The following is a 24,811-nucleotide window of genomic DNA, read 5'->3' on the forward strand; positions in this document are numbered from 1 at the left end:
TGTGACCCAAACAGTTACACAGAAAGGAAAACACAAGACTTAACGCAACAGAAATACACGAATAATGTACATTATAGTCAAATGAAGCCTTGTTTTCAGTTTGGAACATCATCTCTCCTACTAATGGAGTTCAGAGTTAAAGCCAAGTTCTGTCACAAACACGGTTATCTCCGGCCCATCAGCGAACATCATTTTTGTGGCTTAGGTTTCCTCAATGGGACAGGAAGGTTGGAGTAATGCAGCGTTCCTCTGGTGTCTGGCCAAAGCCCAGGGCAGTTTAGCGCTGCCAAACGCACGCGCCTCTTCCGCGACGCCGCAGCGAAGGCAGCGCAGTTCCATTCCTTCGCGCGGACGTCCAGACGACTTGGAGAGCTCCGAACACCCGACTGCACCTGCTCGCACGCGGGGTCCCACTGGGTCTCCGCAACGAAGCTTCTAGCTCTAAGGCTGGCACAAGTCCCGCGAGGAGCAGCCCGGCCGCGAACCGTGACGTGGCCCAATCCGCAGCCGGCGCCGGCGGTTTTGTTCCAACTGGTGCTGGGGCCCCGCGGCCGCCTCGGGGGCGGAGCCGGAGAGGGGGGCGGGCCTACTACGTGGCCCAATGGCAACGCGCGCCGGGCCGCAGGGGTGGGGCCAGGTGTGCGGCGCAGGGCCGGGCAGCGGAGGCGCCAATGAGCGTGCGCCGCGTCCGGGGCCGGCTGGTGCGCGAGACGCCGCGGAGAGGTTGGTGGCTACTGTAACAGTTTGCAAACGGAGGGGGAGTTGTGAAGGGCCTGGGGTTGGGGTCGTGCTGCTGGCCGTGTGGGTACGTCCGCGCCGCATTGATCCTGGAGCCAGGGCCTCAGGAGCTGAAGGCCAGAGCGAGCGGGGGTGAGGATGGAGCAGCAGCCGGGCCGCGGCTCCTAGGGGAGGCAGCGTGCTAGCTTCGGGGGCGGGCCGGTAGCGGGAACGAGGGCCGCACGGATACCGGTGCCTTCGGCCCTTACAATTCAGTCGCTGGGCTGCCCCCTCGCTGCTCGGGGTGGGCCGAATCCATTTCCGGGAGTGGGATCTTCCACCTTCGTCAGGTGAGGTTTAGGTGAACACTCTCCCGGCCAGTAACCTTAGCCCGCACCGCGTCTGCGTGGGCAGCAGGACCCAGCAGTGGGATGGGCAAGGAGGGTGGGTCGGGCAATACTCTAAGGGATGCAGAGGAGGGGACAGGCCCTTCCATGCCAGCCATCCCCAACGTCATCACCTCCCAGTTCCTGTCCAGGCTCATCCTGGCTTTCCTCACCACCAGGGGAGCTCCAGGTGGGAGGTAATTGAGCAGGTATCGAGGGGTCCCTGGCCCAGCTCCAGGGGTCTGACAGCGCGCACAGTGCTGTGGTGCGCCAGTTACTTGCCTTTGCATGGACGCAAAGAAGGTCAAGTCTCCTTCCTATTTGTCTGTCTAAAGATGTGGTGGAGCTAAGGACCAGACCCAAATGTGGGACACGTGGGGGGATGTTGAGAATGACTGAAACTCCCCAGGAGAGAAGGGAAGGAGAGCAAGCCGCTCTGCCGTTAGCCAAAAAGTGCAACAGATAGCAATCTTTGAGCGTGTCTGTTCTGGGATGTGGTTCTCTTTCCTTCTTCACACAGAGCATCCAGTTACAAGTGTTTTTTCCTTCTCTGCCAGGGTCATAATGGCAGCCACAGTAAGAAGACAGAGGCCAAGGAGACTGCTCTGTTGGGCCTTGGTGGCTATCCTCTTGGCAGACCTGTTGGCACTGAGCGGTACGTACCTGGCAGAGGGATCCAAAGAAGAGTAAATTAGTCGTAAGAAGAGGCGCCTTTTCGGGTGTGTGGGGCTGCTGGATCTAGGCTTTTGTCTTTGTCTTTGCCATGTTTCTCCATAGAACGTAGGCTGCTTTATTTGATTTAACCCAGGACGGTGTGGGAAGCAGAGAACTAACAGACAAGCATACTGTCTCCTTTCCCTTCAGACACGTTGGCTGTGATGTCTGTGGACCTGGGCAGTGAATCCATGAAGGTGGCCATTGTCAAGCCTGGCGTGCCCATGGAGATTGTCTTGAACAAGTAAGGCTAGATCGGTGTCAAGGGTGTGTATCTAATTTGTGGTGTCCAAAGCAGACTTGGGTGGCTGAGCCCGTTGTGAGATGGGGAGGCTCCTAGGTTCATACCGTGCTGCAGGAAGCTAGGCAAATGCTGGTTTTTTTCCCTTAGGGAATCTCGGAGGAAAACGCCAGTGACCGTGACCTTGAAAGAAAACGAAAGGTTTCTGGGTGACAGCGCAGCAGGCATGGTGAGTAGGAGCTCCACAGCCTGACTGTCCTCCAGAGGCTGGTCTCTTCTTGTCCACCGTGGTGATGTCAAGAGGCGAGCTAAGGTGGGTTTGGACCTAAGAACCCACTGGACCTTCTCCTCTCAGGCCATCAAGAACCCAAAGGCTACGCTCCGTTATTTCCAGCACCTCCTAGGAAAGCAGGCAGATAATCCTCACGTGGCTCTGTATCGGAAACGTTTCCCAGAACATGAGCTAAACATTGACCCACAGAGGCAGACGGTGCGCTTCCAGATCAGTCCGTGAGTGTCCAGTGTCCAGCGGGGGGAGGTGGTCTCAGTAGCCCTCTGGGCTCCACGTTGGCACGTGTTCATGATTATTGGTCTTGGTGTTTGGCTCCCTTTGTCTCAACCTCCTCCTCTTCTCAGGCAGCTGCAATTCTCCCCTGAGGAGGTGCTGGGCATGGTTCTGAATTACTCCCGTTCCTTGGCTGAAGATTTTGCTGGTGAGTATCAAGATGGGGCCAGGGGCCGGGAGCCCCCGAAAATCGCAGTGACTCTCGAGCAGGGGCACTTTTATTTCTTGGTGACAATTGGACTGTGCCAGAAGATACATTTGAATGTCACAGACTGGAGCTATTGGCATTTAGTGAGGAGAGGGCAGGGAAGGCCAGTCAACACCTTGTAGTCTATGCGATAGGCCCCAGCCAGAGAATTCCCTGCCTCAGTCAGTCGTACTGAGTCTGGAAATGCTGGTCTGAGGCTTGCAGTTGGTGCCATCCTGCTCTTTTGTGCTCCGCAGAACAACCCATTAAAGATGCAGTCATCACCGTGCCAGCCTTTTTCAACCAGGCCGAGCGCCGAGCCGTGCTGCAGGCTGCCCGGATGGCCGGCCTCAAGGTGCTGCAGCTCATCAACGACAACACGGCCACTGCCCTCAGCTACGGCGTCTTCCGCCGGAAAGATATCAACTCCACTGCACAGGTGAGCCGAGGAGGCCTCCCCTCCGGACGGGCGGCCGAATGCACAGTTGCTCAGTCTGAGGTTGCAGGGTCCTTGGCCCGCTTTGCATCCTGTTTGCATGGCCATCCCTTGGCAAAGTGTGGCAGTCGCTTCCCTTCAGTCTCCATTGGAGTTGGTCAGCTTTATGGTAAAAGACGACAGCTCTTTGTTTCCAGGAAGGCAGGGGACAGGCATCCTGCATTTATTTGATAAGGTTTCTGTGACAGTGCCCTTGGTGTCTTCCACAGAATGTCATGTTCTATGACATGGGATCGGGCAGCACCGTGTGCACCATTGTGACCTACCAAACCGTGAAGACCAAGGAGGCTGGGATGCAGCCACAGCTGCAGATCCGCGGCGTGGGGTGAGTTCCTAAGACTTCAGGAGGGGCTTTCTTCCCGGATTTCAGGTGCCTTTTTAATGATCCCTGAAGGAACACACTTCCTGGACACAGTATCACTTCCTGTGGGAGGCTGCTCCCAAACAGGAAGTGAGAGCCGGGGAGAGAGAGGGGGACAGTTTAGGGAGTTTGCGAAGCAGGTAACTTCCTGAACATGTTCTAAGGAAGTCCACGGGAGTACAGACAGGTTGAGTGTCAGGTGCAGTCGCTTCTGGCTCTCCTGACATACTGAGGTTATGCCTTTCACTGTCGTTATTTCTCTTTCTGCCCGTGTCCTTTTACTGAGGTTGAACTTAGGGTGTCTCTCTCTCTCTCTCTCTCTCTCTCTCTCTCTCTCTCTCTCTCTCTCACACACACACACACACACACACACACACACACACACACACACACACACGACATAAGCATTCTGCTACTGAACTATCTGTTTCTGTAATATACTGTGTTGACCAGGTTTGTCAAAAACTTCTGGCAGTCCTGCCTCTGTCTCCTGACCTACAAAATTTAAAAAACAAGCCTTCCTAAATAAGGCAAGGAGGTATAATCCTGGTACTTGTGAGGTAGAGGCAGAAGGATCAGAAATTCAAACTCATCTTCAGCTATTTATGGAATCCTTGGCCAACCTGGAATACATGAGACACCCCCTATGAAAAAACAAAGCCTCTCTAATTCTAGAACCTCCTTTTTGAGCTCCTCACTGTTCAGGTAGGAAGTTCTCTTAAGATACTGGTGTCGGGACAATAGCTCAGCATTGGGGGCTGACTTACAGTTCATGGGCCCTAGTCTCATCCACTGTACCACTAAAGAGAAAATGAAATACCGCTATGCTGGTAATCCATTTCTTCAGTGATCTTGCTGGGCCTGTTTGATCCCTGCCTCCTGTAACTATGGCTGAGCTCTTTATTCTATTTTGGAGATGGTCTTACTACACAGCTCTAGCTGTTTGGAACTCTCTGTGTAGATCAGGCTGGCCTTGAACTCAAAAATATCTGCCTGCCTCTGCCTCCCAAGTGCTGGGGTTAAAGACATGAGTCATGATGCCTGGCTCCTCTTATGCTTCAAGAATATATTTGTCGTTCTTTAGCGCTTGCCATGCATTCTACTTCCTGTTGCAGGGTCTTCAGCAAAACTCTTCTGTCTAGAATGTTCTTCACTCTTTCCCCCCACCCCCAAGATAGGTTTTCTCTGTTTAACAGTCCTGGCTATCTTGGAAGTCACTTTGTAGACCAGGCTCGAACTCACAGATCCTCCTGCCTCTGCCTACCGGGTGCTGGGATTAAAGGCCTGCGCCCCCACTGCCTGGCCAGCCTCTTCACTCTCCTCGTATCTAGTCAGCTCCAACTCTTCTTGAGGTTTCAGTTCCAGTGTGCTGCTTCAGGGGAGGTTTCTCTGGCTGCTCTGAGTAGTGCAGACTTCCTGTGTGTGTTCCACTAACCTCCTCTACTTTTCTTCATTCATTTTGAGACAGGGTCTCACTGTGTAGCCCTTGCTGGCCTGGGAGTTTGTCTGTAGAGCAGACTAGCCTCCAACTCAAAGAAACCTACCTGCCTCTGTCTCCCTAATGCTGAGTGCTTCCTTTTTCCCCCCCTCTTAGATTTTTTCGAGAAAGGGTTTCTCTGTGTAGCTTTGGTGCCTGTCCTGGATCTCGCTCTGTAGACCAGGCTGGCCTCGAACTCACAAAGATCCACCTGGCTCTGCCTCCTGAGTGCTGGGATTAAAGGCGTGCGCTGCTGCTGCCGCCGCCGCCGCCGCCGCCGCCGCCGCCACCACCACCACCCAGCCTGAGTGCTGCTTTTTCAAAACGTGTATGTGGTTTCACATTTGGGGTGTCAGTGGTCTTTTAGATTGTAAACTCCTTGGCATTTGGAATCTGTCCCTTCTACCTCCCCGCTTCTCTTGCCGCTCACACCCCAATAGTGGCTCCTCAGTCAGCCTGCTGAGTGGCTGGGGAGATGAGCTGCTACTCTGAGTTGCTGTTTGTGTTGTGGAGAGCTGCAGGCACAGTACTGTTGTCTCTTGTGCCAGTGGGAGTGCCCTCGACTGTGTTCTTAACACTTTACCTGCTCCCTTCCCTGAACAGGTTTGACCGCACCCTGGGTGGCTTAGAGATGGAGCTTCGGCTGCGGGAACACCTGGCCAAGCTCTTCAATGAGCAGCGCAAGGGCCAGAAAGCCAAGGATGTTCGGGAAAACCCACGTGCCATGGCCAAACTGCTTCGGGAAGCCAATCGTCTGAAAACGGTCCTGAGTGCCAATGCTGATCACATGGCACAGGTGCCCACATAGGAGCTTGGTGGGAGGGCAGGCTAGTGGCTCCAGTCCACAAGGGTGGAGAGTCTTCCTTCTTGAGTTCTTTCTGCTCTGGCCCAGAGAGCAGGATCTGGTCGGAACCTCTGAACAGATTCCTCTTCCCACAGATTGAGGGCTTGATGGACGATGTGGACTTCAAGGCAAAAGTGACCCGAGGGGAGTTCGAGGAATTGTGCGCAGACTTGTTTGAGAGAGTGCCTGGGCCTGTGCAGCAGGCCCTTCAGAGTGCGGAGATGAGCTTGGTGAGGGCATGCGCGAGGCAGGCCTGCCTGCCGGAGTGCCGACGATGCCCACCAGGGGTCAGGGAAAGGCCAGTTCTGAGAAAGGGCGTTAACTCCTGCATCTCACCTTCCCCTTCTGCAGGATGAGATTGAGCAGGTGATCCTGGTGGGCGGGGCCACCCGCGTTCCCAAAGTTCAAGAGGTGCTGCTGAAGGCTGTGGGCAAGTGAGTATGGTGTGGCAGCTAGGCCCGGAGTCTAGGTCCGCCTCGCTGTAGGCTGGGCAGCTGCAGGAATGAGGGGAGAGAACCCGCTCCCCAGTGGGTGATGCTGAAGCTTGCGTCTCCTAGGGAGGAGCTAGGAAAGAACATCAATGCAGATGAAGCAGCCGCCATGGGCGCTGTGTACCAGGCAGCGGCCCTCAGCAAAGCCTTCAAGGTGAAGCCGTTTGTTGTGCGGGATGCTGTTATCTACCCCATCCTGGTAAGCCGGAGCAGGTGACGTGCTCCTTCTGCTTCTCCTGGTGAGAGCTCTGTTCACCTCAGCCTGTCCCGAGAGAGATCCCGTGCCCTCACCCCTCCTCCCAGAACCTTCCCTGGTCCTCCACGGCACCTTCTCTTTGCCTCCTGTGTAGGTGGAGTTCACAAGGGAGGTGGAGGAGGAGCCTGGGGTTCGAAGCCTGAAGCACAACAAACGTGTGCTCTTCTCCAGAATGGGGCCCTACCCTCAGCGCAAAGTCATCACCTTTAACCGCTACAGCCATGATTTCAACTTCCACATCAACTACGGTGACCTGGGCTTCCTGGGGCCTGAGGATCTTCGGTGAGGGGCGGGGGCAGGATGGCACCTCCAGGGAGCGTGGGAGGTGTGCCTGCTGTTTGGATGACCTAAGGATGGGGAGGGCAGTGTGGGGCTTACGGGGCTGAGAGTGGGCTAGGGTCAAGGTGTGAACAGCCTGTCTTGGAGAAAGGGTTCATCCTTCTGAGTGTCCTGTGTAGGGCTCCTGACATCTCGTGCCAGTAGGCCACGTGGTCTGGAGTTGGAGTTGAGGCAAATGGGTCTCCTCAAACCCTTCTTTTCCTTCTTAACCAGGGTATTTGGCTCTCAGAATCTGACCACAGTGAAGCTAAAAGGTGTGGGAGAGAGCTTCAAGAAATATCCCGACTATGAGTCCAAAGGCATCAAGGCCCACTTCAACCTGGATGAGAGTGGGGTGCTCAGTTTAGATAGGGTAAGAGCAAACGGGGACCCTTATCAGGGTAGGGCTGGTGAACCTTGGTCCCACCGCCCTCCCAGAGTGGGTTTCATAGGATAAGCACAAAGCATTTTGGGAGCAGATCTAATGAATCTTGGCCTTAAACACAGTGGGGCTCTTCGTGGCCAGAACGTGTTGATGATCACTGTAACTTTTTTGGGGGTGAGGGAGTGAGGGGATTTCGAGACAAGGTTTCTCTGTGTAGCTTTGCGCCTTTTTCTGGAACTCACTCTGTAGTCCAGGCTGGCCTCGAACTCACAGAGATCTGCCTGGCTCTGCCTCCCGAGTTCTGGGATTAAAGGCGTGCGCCACCACCGCCTGGCGATCATTGTAACTTTATTAGAGAGAAATAGAGATTTTTTTGTAACTTGTGTGTTTTGCCTGCATGTGCTAGTGCTCTTAACTGCTGAGCCGTCTCTCCAACCCTTAACCCTTTTCGAGTATGTATGTATATGATGGAGGGTGGGGTGCAGGCATGCCACAGTACGTGTGGAGGCCAGAGAAAGTGAGTTGCTTTTTCTCCTTTTACCTTTGGTGAGAGTAAGCACCCTTTACCTGCTAAGCCACTTTACCAGCCCAGAGGACCTCCCCACCCCCTTTTTTAAAATTTTATTTTATTTATTTATTTATTTTTGGAGCTAAGGGTCGAACCCAGAGCCTTGTGCTTGCTAGGCAAGCGCTCTACCACCGAGCTAAATCCCTAACACCTTAAAATTTTATTTTTGATGTTTTTTGAGATGAGGTTTCTCTGACTCTCCTGGAACTCACTCTGTAGACGAGGCTGGGCTCTGACTCAGAGATCCACCTGCCTCTGCCTCCCAAGTGCTGGGAGTAAAGGTGGGCGCCACCACTGCCCTGCCGAGAAAACCCTTTTTAAATTTAATTTAAAATAAAATGTATATAGGTATTTTGCCTGCACATATGTCTGCATCATACGTGTGTCTGGTGCTCAAGGAGACCAGAAGAGGGTGTCAGATCCTCTGGAACTGGAGTTAGAGCCACCATGTCAGTGCTGGGAATATACCTGAGTTCTCTGGAAAATCAGCCTATGCTGTTAGCTGCTGGGCCATTTCTTCAGCCTCCAGATAAGCCCATTTCTTTTTGGTTTTTTGAGACAGCATTTCTCTGTGTAGTTTTGGTGCCTTTCCTGGACCTCTCTATAGACTAGGCTGGCCTTGAACTCACAGAGATCCACCTGGCTTTGCCTCCCAAGTGCTGGGATTAAAGGCGTGCGCCACCATCGCCCAGCAGATAAGCCCATTTCTAAAGAGTAATTTTGAGTTAATATCTTCTGGCACACTGGGAAACTGTGGTCCATTTCCAAGTGGTGACATGGAGGGCTGTAAGGAGAGGAGAGAGAGCCGTCCTGAGAGGGCTGCACTTAAAGGGGTGTGGCCATCCAGGAGTCCTAGAAAAGGAAGGTGAGAAAGTAGTCCCCAGGGCTGCAAGTCATTTTATATTCCTAGTGTGTGCCTAAGCAGCATGCTTACGGAACAGTGTGGGTTACTATGCAACTCTATTTGAACCTATTTCAAAATAGGTGGAGTCTGTATTTGAGACCCTGGTGGAGGACAACCCAGAGGAAGAATCAACTCTTACCAGTAAGATGCAGATGGGCTCCTGTGCGTGTGCAAGTGTGTGTGAGCAAGCGAGAGTGAACATACAAGTGTGCTTGGGGGAGGTAATGGCATTGGTGTTGGGGTAGGAAGTGGGTTCACTGCTTGATTTCCTCTTGAACCTCTGGGCTTCCTTCTTCCTAGAACTTGGCAACACCATTTCCAGCCTGTTTGGAGGTGGTTCCTCATCAGATGCCAAAGAGAATGGTACTGATTCTGTACAGGTAAGGGCAGAAAAGCATGGTGAATAGCAGGAGGTTGGGTAATGTAGACAGAAGCAGAGTCTGGGGGGCATCCCAGCTGCCTGGACTCCCTGGACCTCAGTGGTCCTCATCTTGCCTCTCCTCAGCCTGTGACAGGTTGCTCTCCTCCTGCTCCATTAGATGGAGCCATTACCAGAGCCTAAGGCTTATTGTTCTCATTCTCGCCTACCTACCCTTTGTTAACCTGTATTTCTGCAAATTCCAACAGCCCCTGACTGTTTGTCCACGGTATCATCTGCTTGTCCCCAGGTTTCATCATGAGCCGTGTTTCCTTTCCAAACAGAGGAGCAGATATGGTCAAGGCTACACATGGCCATGGGCTCGGCTAGTGGTGTATATAACCTCTGGGGTTTCTGAAATGTCTCCCAGGAGGAAGAGGAGAGCCCTACCGAGGGGAGCAAGGATGAACCTGGAGAGCAGGGGGAGCCTAAGGAGGAAACTGAAGCCCCTGTGGAAGATACCTCTCAGCCTCCACCCGCTGAGCCGAAGGGTGATGCGGCCCCTGAGGGAGAAAAACCTGAAGAGAAAGAAAGTGGAGACAGGTCTGGGGCCCAGGTGAGCTGGTGCAGAGGAAGCCCGGGGGGTCCAGGGGCTGAGAGTAAACGGGAGTCCCTTTGTTTGTGCCCCCTGGAGGAGGCGGGCAGCTAATGTTTGTTCTGACGTCACCGCTCTTTCCACTCAGAAGCCAGATGAGAAGGGGCAGGCGGGGCCTGAGGGTGCCCCTCCAGCTCCCGAGGAAGAAAAAAAACAGAAACCTGCCCGGAAGCAGAAAATGGTGGAGGAGATAGGTGTGGAGCTGGCTGTCTTGGACCTGCCAGACTTGCCAGAGGATGAGCTGGCTCGTTCTGTGCAGAAGTAAGTGCCGTGTGTGTGTGTGTGTGTGTGTGTGTGTGTGTGTGTAAGTGTAAGGTGAGCAGGGTGGGTGTGGAAAGGCGACCCTGGAAGGGCTCCAGGTTCCAGCCCCACCTTAACACCCCCCCCAACACACCCACACACACACACACACACCCCACACACACCCACCCCCGCCTTTTGTTCATTCTGCAGACTTGAGGACTTGACCCTCCGAGACCTAGAGAAGCAGGAAAGGGAGAAAGCTGCCAACAGCCTGGAAGCGTTCATCTTTGAGACCCAGGTTAGTGGGCCGGGCAGCAGCAGCACTCCCTACCCCGTACCTTACCCTTAGGGGCGTGGGCTCCGATCCTTGCCCCAAAGCTCACTGCATTTGTGTCCTTTACCAGGACAAGCTCTACCAACCTGAGTACCAGGAAGTGTCCACTGAGGAACAGCGGGAGGAGATCTCGGGCAAACTCAGCGCCGCGTCTAACTGGCTGGAAGATGAGGGATTTGGGGCCACCACTGTGGTAAGGGGTCCCCTGGGGTGTGGCAGGCAAATGGGGAGGGCTGGCCTCCCCTTCTAGGGCCAGAGCAAGAAGAGCTGAGGTGTCAGGCCATGAAGCAAGATAGATGCAGGACTGGGTCCAGGGTGCTCCTGTTCCCACTTCAACCCTCCTCCTCCTCCTCTGTCCATCAGATGTTGAAGGAGAAGCTGGCTGAGCTGAGAAAGCTATGCCAAGGGCTGTTTTTTCGGGTGGAAGAGCGTAAAAAATGGCCAGAACGGCTTTCAGCTCTGGATAATCTCCTCAACCACTCTAGCATTTTCCTCAAGTGAGTACTCCCTGCTTCCTTTCTTCTTTGTGTGGTCCTGCTGAGCCCATGATTCGTCCCCCTCTGTCAGCTTCCTGCTCCTCTGGCCAGGCCCTCTGCCCTAGGCTGATCTTCTCCTCTTTGGCTTCTAGGGGTGCCCGGCTCATCCCGGAGATGGACCAGATCTTCACTGAGGTGGAAATGACAACGTTAGAGAAAGTCATCAATGACACCTGGGTAATCACTTTGACCATGTGACTGGTACCCCGGGGTGCTAAGGATGGCAGGGTGATTACTAGTCAACAGAAGTTGCCTTAACTGGTTGAAAGTGACACCTGCCAAATCTGTGGCTAGTTCTGAGTCTTCCCTGGCCTCACCCACAGGCCTGGAAGAATGCAACTCTGGCCGAGCAGGCCAAGCTTCCTGCCACAGAGAAGCCTGTGCTGCTTTCGAAAGACATTGAGGCCAAGATGATGGCCCTGGACCGGGAGGTACAGTATCTCCTCAATAAGGCCAAGTTCACCAAACCCCGGCCACGGCCCAAGGACAAGAATGGCACCCGGATAGAACCTCCCGTCAATGCCAGTGCTGGTGACCAAGGGGAGAAGGTCATTCCACCTGCAGGTGAGGGAGAGGGTGCTTGGCTCCAGTCACTGGGCAAAGAAAAGCTCCCCATCTCTCCCGAGCTGCGGCTAACTCTTGGTTCCCTCCAGGTCAGACTGAAGAGGCAAAGCCCATTTTAGAGCCTAACAAAGAAGAGACTGGTGAGTGGGGGAGCTGGATTGGGACATTTCGTTAATCTCTGGGGGCAGGCGAATGTCAAGTGTGGTCTATTTCTGCTCAGCCCGTGAATTGTGGGTGGTCTTTTAAGTTTTAAGAGTAGTTTTCTTTGGAAGGAAAAAAGGCACAGACAGCCTAGGGAGACAATAGGTAAAGTGTTTAAAGTGTTTAATTGCACAGTGAGGATCAGAGTTCAAATCCTCAGCACCTATATAAATGCCAGGTAGGCATACTGCCCACTTATCCCAGAATGTTGAGGAGACAGTTGTCTAGAGCTGGGTGGCTAGCTAATCTAGATGGATCGCAGCTCTGGATTCAAGTGAGAGACCTTCCTTCAACGTATAAGGTAGAAAGCAGTGAGGGAGAAACCCTGCATCAGCCTCCGGCCTCCACATGCACAGGCAAAACATACACATCCTGGGTTTTGGGGTTTGTTTTTTGTTTTGTTTTGTTTTGTTTTGTTTTTTGGAGACAGGGTTTCTCTGTGTAGCTTTGCACCTTTCCTGGATCTCACTCTGTAGACCAGGCTAGCCTCAAACTCACAGAGATCCACCTGGCTCTGCCTCCCGAGTGCTGGGATTAAATGCGTGCACCACCACCACCACCACCACCACGGGCTGTCCCATGTTGTTGGTTTTTTAAGCAAAGATTTTCTGGGCATGGTGGCACTTGACTTAATCCCAGCACAGGAGAGGCAGATCTCTGAGTCGGAGGCCAGTCTGAGTTCCAGGACAGCCAAAGCTGCTGAGAGATGGTTGAGCTGTTAGAACACTTCCTGCCCTTGCAGAGGACCCGGGTTCATAACCCTCTGTAACTCCAGTGCCGGGGGTCCAGTGCTCTCTTCTGTCTTCTGCAGGCATCAAGCACTCAAGCACAGATGTGGTGCACATACATGCATATTTGCAGGCAAAATACTCGTACATAAAATGAATTTATCTAACTTAAAATTCACAAATGTGCGGGGGAAGGGGCTGGAGAGGTGGCTCAATGCTTAAGAGTTCTGGCTGCTCTTGCAGAGAATCCAGTTTGTATTTCCAGCACCTACAGGATGGCTCACAGCTGTCTTAACCCCAGGTCCAGAGGAGCCAGGCCCTCTTCTAGCCTCGGAGGCACATATGTAGTACATATGTAGGCAAAACACCCATAAATATTTAATGAAAATTTAAAAAAGGAGCCAGGCAGTGGTGGCGCATGCCTTTAATCCCAGCAGTCAGGAGGCAGAGCCAGGCAGATCTCTGTGAGTTCAAGGCCAGCCTGATCTACAAAGCAGGATCTAGGACTGGCACCAAAACTACACAGAGAAACCCTGTCTCGAAAAACAAAAACAAATTAGAAAAAGGAGGCAGAGATCCTAAGTGTGTCTCACACATCTTGTAATATTTACCATCTGGATTTGTATACTCAATATTAGCGTTTTACTTCTTTTTTTTTTTTTTTTTTTTTTTTTGATTTTTCGAGACAGGGTTTCTCTGTGTAGCTTTGCGCCTTTTTCCTGGGACTCACTTGGTAGCCCAGGCTGGCCTCGAACTCACAGAGATCCGCCTGCCTCTGCCTCCCGAGTGCTGGGATTAAAGGCGTGCGCCACCACCGCCCGGCTGCGTTTTACTTCTTTAGTGAATAACATTTTCCTTCTAAAATGCAGCTACGGAAGCAGCCGACTCTGAGCCTCTGGAAATAGGAGGTCCTGGAGCAGGTAAGAGAAGCACAGGGTCTGGGCAGCCTGCTAGGGTTGCAGAGGGAGAGAAGAACAGCCTTCTCCTCTTTCTTTCCACCGTCCCGCAGAATCGGAACAGGAAGAGCAGACGGCAGGACAGAAGCGGCCTTTGAAGAACGACGAACTATAACCCCACCTCCTGTCCCCCCACTTGCCTCCAGCCCCTTCTCCTGCCACCTCTATTTATTACACGTCAGGGTTGGGGCTGGGGTTGGTCCTGCCGTTAGAGGTTCAAGTTCCTCCTCTCAGCTGGGACAGGACGCGGCTGCTCAGCAGTCCCTCTGGAGTAGCCCCATGGGTGAAACCGGATCTAGTTCTGTCCCCAGCTCTGCCCTCTGGTCTCCTACTCTCTGGCCCTGTGTTTGGGAAAAATCACTATTATGTCTTAATCGTTTGCCTGTGGGTAAGTGAGAGAATGGCTGCCAGTGGCTGTTGGAGACCTGGTAGTGGGAAGGGTGTTTTGCGACACTAGAGAGTACTCAGTCTTCTCTGAGCATCCTGACATCCTTTCCTGTTCCACAGAATCAGTGTCCGATTTGGGCCAGTGTCTACAGAGCCTCAGTCACCGCCCTCGGTTCCTGAGTGCCTCTTTCCTCTCCTCTGTCTTCTCTTCCCTTGCCTTTCCTCCTCACCTCTTCTTTTGTTCTTGCCTTCCCAGTATACACTGGGCTGTGGTCTTTAGCCCCCAGCCTTTCATCATCAGAACTGTGTAAACATGCTCTCATGCTTCCTGCGACCCCTGGTGGCCAGAGCAAGCAGGGAGCAAGTGAGAAGGGCATCCACTGCCCAATGGAAGGAGAGAGAATGTGAAAGCCCTGTAGCCCCTGCTGTGGGTTGTTGGGCCCAGGAAAGTATGTAGAGTGGTTGGCAAGGATGCAAGTATCCTGCAGGCACTTGTAATCCTTATCCCAGTTCCTGGGACCCCTATCCCTTTTCTCATGCTTTTTCCCTCTTCCCCCCTGGGCTGACCAAAAAAACGTGCTATCTACTGTGAGCCCCCTTCCCAAGACTGAGGGACAGAGAGACCATGGTATGAATGTAAAAATGCCACCTCACTCTCAGGCAGGCTTGTGGGTCAGGAAGAGGGGTAAGGGTTCAACTTCCCAGTGCACCCTGCTAGGAGGGAAAGCCCCTTCCCGTTATGCCCACGTCTAGAGTGCCTGTCCTCCAGTGTTGCAGCTGGAGCAGGAGCTGGGCTACTCAATTTTTGGGGCAAAGCAAACCTGGGATGTCAGTCATTTTGTCCATCCCCCCCCCCCAACAACCCCACCTCCCTGTTTTTGCCACATTGGCAGAGGGACCTAAAGGTCCTGCAGTCAGTCCCCTCCTGTGTGTTTGAGTTCTTTCATTAGCAGTTCAGGCTGGTTGGACAGGTTTGAATCAAATTGTACTTTGTTCCATTGTTAATTGAGAAACTGTTTCAATAAAATATTCTTTTCTATAGATTATGTGTTTTGCTTCCTCTCCACCCTCTTTTCTTTTCCCCAAGACAGGGCTTCTTATGTAACCCTGACCATCTAAAGAACTTGCTCTGTAGACCAGGCTGGCCTCGGACTCAGAGATCCACCTGCCTCAGCCTCCTGAGTCCTGGGATTAAAGGTATACATCACCACCTGGCAACATGCTTACATTTCTGACACACTCATGACTTGTGTTGAGTGTGACAATGGTGTTGTGGCTATATAGGAGAATAGCCTTGTTTTTACAGTAATATTCGGGCCCCAAATTGAAATTAGTGTTTAATGATGCCAGCAGCTTTCATATGCCTTGGGAATGGGCGTATTTATTAATATTTATGCAGAGAAATTAGGTAAACTTTACAATGTTAACATTTGTTGAGAAGTCAATATTATTCTTAAAACTTTGTGGAGTAGGTTTGAGACTTCCCCAAATAAATAAAGAGATCCCTTCATCTGAGTGGTAATTACAGGGGTGATACATACAAGGGGAGGGAATACATACACTTAATTGTCCCCACATCTTACATCTGTTAAATAAGAGAAGTTTTTTTTTTAAAGATTTATTTTATTTATTATGTAAACAGGTTTCTTTCTGCAAGTTTGCCTGTACACCAGAAGAGAGAATCAGATCTCATTATAGATGGTTGTGAGCCACCATGTGGTTGCTAGGAAATGAACTCAGGACCTCTGGAAGAACATTCAGTGCTCTTAACCTTTGAGCCATCTCTCCAGCCCCCTTGTTTTTTATTTTTTAAAAAAATTTTTTTGAGCTGAGGATCAAACCCAGGGCCTTGTGCTTGCTAGGCAAGCGCTCTACTACTGAGCTAAATCCCCAACCCTCTTATTTTTTAAATTTTAACATATGGAATAAAAGCCAAATTTTTATTTTATGTGCACATATACATAGGTGTGCATGTCTCTGCATATCATGTGTTCATGCAGGTGCTTGTAGAAGCCAGAAGAGGATACTAGATCCCCTGGAGCTGACGTTAGATGATTGTAAGCCACCTAGCCTAGGGACAGTGATCCAAACTCAGGTTGTTGGAAGAAAGTACTCCTACCACTGAGTCATCCCTCTACCCCCAATTAAAAATTGCTTTTAATATGTATATGTGTGAGTATGTATACCTATGTGCAGATGCCTGATGAACCCAAAGGGTCTGGGTACAGGTGGTTAGGAGCCACCTCGTGGGTGCTAGAAACCAAACTAAGGTACTCTGGAGTATGTTCTCTTAATTGCTGAACCATCTGTCTTCCAAGTGCTGGGATTACACATCTATGCCTAACTAAGGGAATCTCCCATTCCATCACACACATACACACACACACACACACACACACACACACACACACACATACACACACACACACATGCACGCACGCACAGGCTCCTGTACTTGGTGTTATGCCCAAATCTCAGGGACCCCCAAAAGACTACCATGGAGACCGAATCCTGAATGTAAAAGCAAAGAGCCTTTTTTCAAGCTCCAGGGCTCGGTCTGTCCGTCCCACACAGCGGTGAGAGCAGAGAGCCCTGAGCCCAGGCAGGGTAGGGCTTTTACCATAGCAGAGCTTGGGGTGAAGGGATTTCCAGCATCCAGGACCCTGATTGGCTGACATTTGTCTAAGGGTGTCTGTAAAGCAAAAAGAGGTGTGTGCTAGACTGGACTATCTAATGGTTGGAATTTGGGGGATGTTAGGTACTTCCCCATCCCTGGCTGGATTCCTGCGTGGTGTCAGCTTATGGCTTTTCCTGGATCTGAGTGTGTGGCCTGCCAATAAGCCTGCCACAGAAACGGTGTCTGGGCTCCTAAGCCTGTCATAGCTGCTGTGTGGTTAAGCTGTTTTGGGGCCCCTCCACAGCTGGATGGGAATCTCTCTCTCTCTCTCTCTCTCTCTCTCTCTCTCTCTCTCTCTCTCTCTCTCTCTCTCTCTCTCTCTCTCTCTCTCAGCTGGATGGGAATCTCTCTCCTCTCCCTCTCCTCCCCCTCTCCTCTCCTTCCCCCTCCCCCTCTTCCCCTCTCCCCCCCTTCCCCTCCTTCCCTCCCTCCCACCCCCCCCTCTCTCTTGTAACAGCTCTGGCTGTTCTGGAACTTACTCTGTAGACCAGGCTGGGCCTCAAACTCAGAGATCCACCTGTCTCTGCCTCCCAAGTGCTAGGATTAAAGGCATGTACCACCACTGCCCAGCAGGGTGAGGATTCTTAATTTAAAAAAAATTAAGCCCGGGAGGGGGAAGAAAGGGGAATCCGTGGCTCATATGTAAAATCAAATTAAATTATAAAATAAAAAAAAAATTAATCCCAAGGCTGGTAGCACAGTGAGTTCTGGGTTTCCAAAGAGGATTTACTTTGCACTTATTTAACCTGCCTTTGTCCACCAGTTGAACGAACACACAAGTATATCATTTTTCTTAAACTGATATACATTCACTGTACTTTGTTTTTTTTTTAAAAAAGATTTATTTATTTATTCATGTATTTTATGTATATGAGGGCTGTCTTCATGTACACCAGAAGAAGGAATCTGATCCCATTACAGATGGTTGTGAGCCACCATGTGGTTGCTGGGAATTGAACTCAGGACCTCTGGAAGAGCAGCCAGTGCTCTTAACTGCTGAGCCATCTCTCCAGCCCTCCACCCTCCTTTTTTTTTTTTTCTTAATAGGGTCTTGCCAAAGTACTCATTTTCAATCTTGAACTCATTCTGTAGGTCAGGTAGGCCTTGAATTTGTGAACTTCCTGTCTCATCCTGAGTAGTTGAGACTGCAGTTGGTCAAGGTCAGGCTTAACTTTCCTGCTCTCTCATGCAAATCATCTGTGGAGCCTCCAAAGGGGCTGAGGTTGGCAGCTGACAGTGAACAGTTGCCCAAGGCCACTATTAGTCTGCTGGGTCCAAGTCAGGTTACAGGCATGTCAGTAACCCTAGATACTTGGAGGCAGAGGCAGGAGGATCACCCAGAGTTCCAGGCCCGCCTGGGCTGTAACCGTGTCTCCATAAAGTCGTGGCTCAAGGATTAGAATGTGAGGTTGGGGATGTCTCCGATGGTAACGAGTTTGAGCAGACCTACATTCCATCCCTAGCTCTCAAATGGAAAAGAAACAGCCAGGTGTGCTGCCCACCCTAATCAATGAGAGACTGGTCTCAGAGGAAGTTACGGTATCCTGGAGGAGGATGACACCGTGGCTGCCCTCTGGCCTCTCCCCATGCTCGCAAACTCCCGCCCCGAATATGCATACATGACCATTAAAAAGATTTTAAAAGAACCCAAAGTTTAGCCAGGGCTGTGTCTTTTAAGTGCTAGGGCTATATTGTTTTGTCTCTATTCCCATTAGCTTGACCACGACGTAAAATGACCAATTGTGCTGTAGACTGCATTTCTTTCTTATTGAAAATACCAAGTCCCTACAAGCAGGGATTATTTTAGTTTTCTGAATGTGCACGGGTAACTGGAGGCACGCTATAGTCGGTGGAACGTAAGGGGACATGTGGTGCTCAGCCTATAAGCGTCACTGTCCTTACGCAGGGAGCTGCGTAACAGGCAGGGTGACGCCTTCAACCCCAGGGCGACAGCCATCAGCCGCAAGGCTAAGCCGAGCCCCGCCCACCTCTGTGCGTGCGCACCAGCCTCCCTCAGGCCCCGCCCCCGTCCTAGTGTGGTTACCGCCTCCGTCCAGGTAGGGGTGGCATGCGAGGGAGGGGCGCCAGTGAGGGCGGGACCGGAGGGCAATCCTGGGGCCTTGGGGCTCCCCTGACTTCCGACTGCGGAGGAGGCTGTCCCTGTAACTGCCCTTCCGGCATGGCGACAGTTCCACAGGCCAGGGACAGCGGGTCGTGCAGACGCCGCGCCCTCGTGCCTGCAGCGCTCTGTTACCGCGGCTCTCCTGCTCCTGTCCCTGGGACCCGCAGTTCCCAGGCTGGAGTCGGGTGTCCCGGGTGGCTTGAGGACACTGGGTGCAGGGCAGGTGCTGATCAGCGCCGCCTGCCCATCCTGACAGGCCAACCCTGGACCGCCAAAGCGAGGGGCCTCCCGAGGCTGCGTGCGGCTCCCTCGCGCCCACTCCTTCTGCTCCAGCGCTCTCGCAGCCGAGCGGAAAGCCGCGGTGACATGCTGCTGTGCTCACACCCCCGCGGGACCGAAGCCTGACTGATGTCGCAGGGTAATAGGGACCCAGAGGCAGTTCCGAGGGCTCTCACCCTGAACCCTTAGCTCGCCTTCTCCATGTCACAGTGAACTGAGGGGTTTGCCCGCCGCTAAAATTCTGCAACTACTGCATCCAGCTTAGCTACCTCTTATCCACTGCTGTGCTTTGCACATTTCAGTGACCGAGGCGAGCCGCAGTGGGAAAATGAAATGGGAAATTCCATAAATAAACCATTAATAGACTTTAAGAAACTTTTATTATGGTGTATTGCTATACTTGTTTTATTAATTTCTTACCAGGCCTAATTTATATATTTAAGTTTTATCATTGTGTGTATAAGGAAAGTGTATACACTGTTCACTATGACCACCACGAGGGGGTCATAGAATGTTTCCCACGATAAAGGGGATACCTATTAGCAAAGTTATAGCCCATTGTGTGCTAAGCATTGGGGTCAGTCAGCTCTAGAAGGCTCAGAAGTGGGGTTTTTAGGGTCCTGATTGAAAGAGACTGGGTGTAAAACCAATCTAGCTCCTTTCATGATGCCTGGCAACCTGGAACCCTCATTGAACCTGAGTGAATGAGAAAGTTCATTGACTAAGGAAGGGAGCAGGGGTGTACTGGGCTCCGCTCTCTCATCCTACCCCTGCCTCCCCTGGGCTCAGGCAGACAAAACTAATTAGGCTGAACCTTTAATCACCGCTGGTTTCACAGGCAAGAAGACATGGGAGAGGAGGGAAAGGCAGAAGTTGTGGGGACAGGCACGCCTCCCTCGGGGACCCTCTCCTCCCCCAGTTTGGCTTTCAGTAATCCACTCTTTTCTGGTCTCTCTCAGGACACTGGGTTCCCAAGTTGCTGCCCCAGGCTTAATGATTGTCCAGAAGGCGGCTATAAAGAGCCTGGGTGGAGGAGGGAGCAGAAAAACAGAGCTCAGCAGATCTGGGCACCAAGAGAGCTGCAAGCAGGAGCAGTCAAGAGGCTGGGCTCAGAAGCACTGTGACCTGGCCTGCTGGGCCCGCTGCTTCTACCATGGCGGCCCAGGGCTATGGCTATTATCGCGCTGTCATCTTCGCAGCCATGTTTGGGGGCTACAGCCTGTACTACTTTAACCGCAAGACCTTCTCCTTCGTCATGCCATCCTTGGTGGAAGAGATTGCTCTGGACAAGGACGATTTGGGTAAGCCTACCTTGGGAGGGCAGGGTAGTGGGCCGTGGGATACACTGTTTGGAGTGTGGTGTGTACAAGCATGAAGTCAGTCAAGCATGTGCCACGTACAGAGGCTGAGCTCCATGTGCATGGGTGTGGGTGAAGAAGGACTGAGGCTAGCTGGTTATCTGGTGTGTATGCCTGTGACCCACATGTACCGGGGGAGGCACATTTAGGGGGGCTCTGTGGGTGCATGCTATACCTGCAGGTTAGCGAGCGCTGGGAAGGCAGCACCCGTGATTTGATGTGGCCTGCCATGCTCCCTCCAGGAGGAATAAGATCTTTCACTCTAGAGCCCTTCCCTCCACGTTTCAGACATGGTGGGGCAAAAGCACTTCTTGGGGCCTTCAGTTGGCACTCAGGGGAGGTGGGAAATGCAAATTCCAGGGAGGCAAACATCACCCTTCTAGTTCAGACAGCTGCAGATAGAATTATCCGAGAGGCTGAGAAGTCCCAAGTCAGCCTGGGCCTGTGACACATGGCTCAGCAGGCAGGACAGTGTCAAATGTGCAGCACGGGTCCTGCTGTTGCTCCGGGAAGGAACCCCTTTCACCCTGTCCCTAACCGCTCAGGTGGCCTGTCCCCTGCTCCCCTTCGCTGCAGGGCTCATCACCAGCAGCCAGTCGGCAGCCTATGCCATCAGCAAGTTTGTGAGTGGGGTGCTGTCTGATCAGATGAGCGCTCGCTGGCTCTTCTCCTCTGGGCTGCTCCTCGTCGGTCTGGTCAACGTCGTCTTCTCGTGGAGCTCCACAGTGCCAGTCTTTGCTGCTCTCTGGTTTCTTAATGGCCTGGCACAGGGGCTGGGCTGGCCCCCCTGTGGGAAGATCCTGAGGAAGGTGAGTGCATCCCACAAGCCTGTCTGGAGCGGCAGAGGGTACCTAATGAGAACTTGGGAACACCCTTTCTTTACACACCCCGTTCACCCCAACCCATAGCAGGTTTCTTAGGATGTCTCTGCCAGCTCCTGCTGCTTGTCAGGATATTTTAGGAGACTGAGAGTGGTGGGATCGGGTGGCAGATGGGGGAATCGGCTCTGCCAAGTAGAAGCACTCTACCCCTCATCCCTGTAATTGGAGTCTCTGGGTCTGTGCATTTGAGCTATTCTCTCAATGTGGACTGTAAGCCAGCTACCTATTCTGCCTGCTTCTGTCACAGTGGTTTGAGCCATCCCAGTTCGGCACTTGGTGGGCTGTGTTGTCGACCAGCATGAACCTGGCTGGAGGTTTGGGACCTATCTTGGCCACGATTCTTGCCCAGAGCTACAGCTGGCGCAGCACCCTGGCCCTGTCTGGGGCACTCTGCGTGGTTGTCTCTGTCCTCTGCCTGCTGCTCATCCACAATGAACCTGCTGATGTTGGACTCCGAAATCTGGACCCTACCCCCTCCAAGGGCAAAAAGGGTGAGCCTCTGCCAAGCTGACCCTTAAGGCACCTTCATTCACCCTTTACTTGGCACAATTTTGTTCCGATTAGCTTAAGCCTTGCACTGTGCTTTTCAAAGGACGTAGGCGAAGGAATGGCAATGGAGTGTGGGGAAGGAAAATTCCATCCTTAAGTCAAAGCCAGCACATCCTGGGCCTTCTCTGGCAGCACAGACCTCTCTGTTCTGGATGACACCTTAAGTGGTTTGGGTGTCTTCTTCTCTCCGTGCTAGTCCTCAGTTTCTCTATCATTTGCTGAGGCCTTCGCAGCAGGGTAGAGGGGTTTGAAGGGTTACCCGTCACGTCCGTCCCGGTGGCGCCCAGACTGTAGCCATGCAGCTGGTTAAAATGGTGGTGGTGGTGATCCGGGAGCGGCAGGCCAGCAGGAGCAGAGCCTAAATCCTGTTTGGCCTCTTCCTACCTCCAGGTTCATCCAAGGAGGACAGCACCCTACAGGATCTGCTGCTGTCCCCCTATCTCTGGGTGCTCTCCACTGGCTACCTTGTAGTCTTTGGAGTAAAGACCTGCTGTACAGACTGGGGCCAGTTCTTCCTTATCCAGGAGAGAGGGCAGTCCGCCCTTGTGGGTAAGATGAGTGTCTGGACAGGGAAGGGGATGAAGAGCAGGAGCCAATGCAGATGGGATATCTATCCAGGTTCTGCTTTTGTTTATCCGCTGACTCCTTCCCTGAGGCTGGGCACCCTTGGAGGTGTGTCTCTGTATCTTGGGATAACCTCAGTAGGGAAACATCTTCTCATTCTCTTGCCCTCTGTCTCCCCACAATTCTCCATGCAGGTAGTTCCTACATGAGTGCCCTGGAGGTTGGCGGCCTCGTGGGCAGCATTGCAGCCGGCTATCTGTCAGACCGGGCCATGGCCAAGGTGAGTCAGCAGAAGAGAGGCCCTTTCCATCTCCCTTGCATGGCTGGACTACCTAATGGAGGGATGGGAGTCCTGGCGTGTGGGCTGGTTGGCACAGAAGTTGTGTGAGACAGGAATGACCCCAGGCTTCTCTTATCTGCTTGAGATGTGGAGATAAGACGGGTGGGAAAAGTTTTAACTGATGGCAAAGACAACTAGAATCTCTCAGTAGGCTTCTCTGCCCCAAGAAAACTAGGGGTGCAGTGGACTAGGCGCAGCTCCCTAGCACGTGTCCCATGCCTGCCCCAAGGTGGAGGAAGGGATGTTGTGGAATTTGGCCTCAGATCACCAAGCAGCTCCCAGGGCCTCCCAGGGCTGTCTGAGGCCAAGAACTGTGACAGATTGCCAAAGACCTGTCAGCAATAGCCCTGCTGTGTCAGAGTCCAGGGGTGGGGGTGTTTTGCCTTGCTCGGAGGGCCTGATATGGCTGGCACTGTACCCGTAGGCAGGGCTGTCTATGTATGGGAACCCTCGTCATGGCCTGTTGCTGTTCATGATGGCTGGCATGGCAGCATCCATGTTCCTCTTCCGGGTAACGGTGACCAGTGACTCACCCAAGGTAAATATAAAGAACCTGGCAAGCTGCAAGGTACAAGGAGAGAAAGTAGGACTCTCTCCCCTGGCCAGCTCCTCCTCCCTGTGCAGTTTGCTTATACCTTACTTTCTCTCTGGCACTTTGTGTCCCCCTCCACTCTGGGCCTGGTTTTCTTCTCTTTCCTCTGCTCTCTAGGACGTTGCTTTCTGGACTCCTGCTCTCCATCCTCTGGCTGAGCTCACGGGCTTTACGGAGCACGAGGTGCCTTAAAGATATCTCTGGTTTTCCTCCTGGTCTGTCTCACTTTTGTCTCACCCCTGTCTTGCCCCTAACCAGCCCAGCTTGTACAAATTCTGAAACAGCCAACATCCAACTCAGGAGGGATGGCTCTTACCTCCCCTGCCCCGTCCACCTGGGCCCCTGGGGCTGGTTCACTACCCTCTGTATCACCAGCTGTATTGGGAGTGGGGTGAGGGTGGCTGCTGACCATGGCTTGACTAAGGGCTAGGCACTCTTTTCTCCTTAGGCAATTGTGGGCACTAATTCTCAATGCCACCTCTCCCTGCCCTTGCAGATCTGGATCCTGGTGTTGGGAGCTGTGTTTGGTTTCTCTTCTTACGGCCCCATTGCCTTGTTTGGAGTCATAGCCAATGAGAGTGCACCTCCTAACTTGTGTGGCACCTCTCATGCCATTGTGGGACTCATGGCAAATGGTAAGTGGTACTTTCTGGAATAGCTGCCTCCTGGCACTGCCTTGCTCAGGCTTGCTAGAGACAGAACTGCCTACCTGTTTTAGCCTTACATGTGGCTCAGGTTCTTCTCTTCCCAACAGTGGGCGGATTTCTGGCTGGGTTACCCTTCAGCACCATCGCCAAGCACTACAGCTGGAGCACAGCCTTCTGGGTGGCGGAAGTGGTTTGTATAGCCAGCACAGTTGTCTTCTTCTTGCTTCGAAATATCCGCACCAAGATGGGCCGAGTACCCAAGAAGGCAGAGTAAAGAGAGTACTCACTATGGAACATCCCCAACCTCAGCCTCCTCGGCAGGGCATAGAAAGGGAGAAGCTGCTCTGGTTAGCATAGAACCTTTCTGTGTCTACACTGTCTCCTGAGACCTCCCTGGTGCTGCAAGTTGTCAGTGGCTAATAAGATCGCAACTCCCCATCCTATGCTCTATTTAAATGATGTTTTGTTTTTAGACTCCACCAGCTTCTCTTTCTACCTTCTAGCAGACAGACAACTCCTGCATTCAGGGTGTCTCCTCTGTCCTTCCTTTCCTAGGTTCTGCCCTGTGCCCATCTCCTAGCGAGATGAACCTGTCTCTGCAGCTGCAGAACATTAATGCCTGTGCTTTCTGTTGTAGCCCAAGGCTTCTTGGCAGGGGCAAAGTTATTGCCAATACCTCAGTCCCCAAGGGGAAAAGGAAGCCACCATTCTCACCAATACCCTGGGACAAAACGGGGGAATATAGCAGGCAAGCCGACTTGTTACAGATTAATAAAACTAGATTTGATACTAAACAGTCAGTGGCTTATCCTTTCTTTTTTTCTCTTCTCTTTTTGGTTTTTTGAGACAGGGTTTTTGTGTAGCTTTGCGCTTTTCCTGGATCTCGCTCTGTAGACCAGGTTGGCCTCGAACTTACAAAGATCCGCCCGG

At 52.4% G+C, this 24,811-nt stretch overlaps 2 protein-coding genes and 1 long non-coding RNA gene across 11 annotated transcripts; 2 read left to right on the top strand and 1 right to left on the bottom strand.

Moving 5' to 3' along the window:
• Positions 1-569: 569 nt before the first annotated feature.
• Hyou1 (hypoxia up-regulated 1) lies at positions 570-14,913 on the top strand. Of its 4 annotated transcripts, none has more exons than XM_006992782.4 (26): positions 570-723; positions 1,661-1,758; positions 1,968-2,061; positions 2,209-2,287; positions 2,414-2,568; positions 2,695-2,771; positions 3,068-3,249; positions 3,516-3,631; positions 5,748-5,940; positions 6,084-6,218; positions 6,340-6,422; positions 6,546-6,678; positions 6,830-7,017; positions 7,288-7,426; positions 8,991-9,051; positions 9,211-9,290; positions 9,699-9,884; positions 10,012-10,184; positions 10,377-10,464; positions 10,571-10,693; positions 10,864-10,997; positions 11,129-11,213; positions 11,360-11,600; positions 11,690-11,740; positions 13,399-13,449; positions 13,539-14,913. In XM_006992782.4, the coding sequence occupies exons 1-26, from the start codon at positions 602-604 to the stop codon at positions 13,598-13,600; spliced, it is 3,129 nt and encodes a 1,042-aa protein (XP_006992844.2). In that variant the 5' UTR covers positions 570-601; the 3' UTR covers positions 13,601-14,913. The 4 variants fall into 4 exon arrangements, with proteins under 4 accessions (XP_006992844.2, XP_006992845.2, XP_006992846.2 ...); XM_006992783.4 differs by having other exon boundaries at positions 706-870; XM_006992784.4 differs by having other exon boundaries at positions 708-1,067.
• A 3,548-nt stretch (positions 14,914-18,461) lies between these two features.
• Positions 18,462-24,675, top strand: Slc37a4 (solute carrier family 37 member 4). Of its 6 annotated transcripts, XM_042280767.2 has the most exons (11): positions 18,462-18,606; positions 18,928-19,089; positions 19,910-20,251; positions 20,885-21,117; positions 21,437-21,680; positions 22,129-22,287; positions 22,497-22,582; positions 23,067-23,180; positions 23,352-23,417; positions 23,731-23,869; positions 23,989-24,675. In XM_042280767.2, the coding sequence occupies exons 3-11, from the start codon at positions 20,104-20,106 to the stop codon at positions 24,153-24,155; spliced, it is 1,356 nt and encodes a 451-aa protein (XP_042136701.1). In that variant the 5' UTR covers positions 18,462-18,606; positions 18,928-19,089; positions 19,910-20,103; the 3' UTR covers positions 24,156-24,675. The 6 variants fall into 6 exon arrangements, with proteins under 6 accessions (XP_042136701.1, XP_076432207.1, XP_076432206.1 ...); XM_076576091.1 differs by lacking the exon at positions 23,352-23,417 and having other exon boundaries at positions 18,486-18,606; XM_042280768.2 differs by lacking the exon at positions 18,928-19,089 and having other exon boundaries at positions 18,492-18,606.
• On the bottom strand, positions 22,130-24,104 carry LOC143274237 (uncharacterized). Its single transcript, XR_013052721.1, has 2 exons — positions 23,944-24,104; positions 22,130-22,718 (listed from the first exon to the last, which is right to left on the bottom strand). It is a non-coding gene; the product is annotated as an uncharacterized LOC143274237 (long non-coding RNA).
• Positions 24,676-24,811: the final 136 nt, after the last annotated feature.

Source organism: Peromyscus maniculatus, chromosome 7, assembly GCF_049852395.1.
Source record: "Peromyscus maniculatus bairdii isolate BWxNUB_F1_BW_parent chromosome 7, HU_Pman_BW_mat_3.1, whole genome shotgun sequence".
In the NCBI taxonomy this organism is placed as follows: domain Eukaryota; kingdom Metazoa; phylum Chordata; class Mammalia; order Rodentia; family Cricetidae; genus Peromyscus; species Peromyscus maniculatus.

Excerpts from the sequence above, each read along its gene's own strand:
- Hyou1 (XM_006992782.4), top strand. The coding sequence starts at position 602 with ATGGCAACGCGCGCCGGGCCGCAGGGGTGGGGCCAGGTGTGCGGCGCA. Across the intron at positions 2,288-2,413 it reads GTGACAGCGCAGCAGGCATG|GCCATCAAGAACCCAAAGGC; the intron begins GTGAGTAGGAGC and ends TTCTCCTCTCAG. Across the intron at positions 10,998-11,128 it reads CACTCTAGCATTTTCCTCAA|GGGTGCCCGGCTCATCCCGG; the intron begins GTGAGTACTCCC and ends TTTGGCTTCTAG.
- Slc37a4 (XM_042280767.2), top strand. The coding sequence starts at position 20,104 with ATGGCGGCCCAGGGCTATGGCTATTATCGCGCTGTCATCTTCGCAGCC. Across the intron at positions 20,252-20,884 it reads TCTGGACAAGGACGATTTGG|GGCTCATCACCAGCAGCCAG; the intron begins GTAAGCCTACCT and ends CCTTCGCTGCAG. Across the intron at positions 23,870-23,988 it reads TGTGGGACTCATGGCAAATG|TGGGCGGATTTCTGGCTGGG; the intron begins GTAAGTGGTACT and ends TCTTCCCAACAG.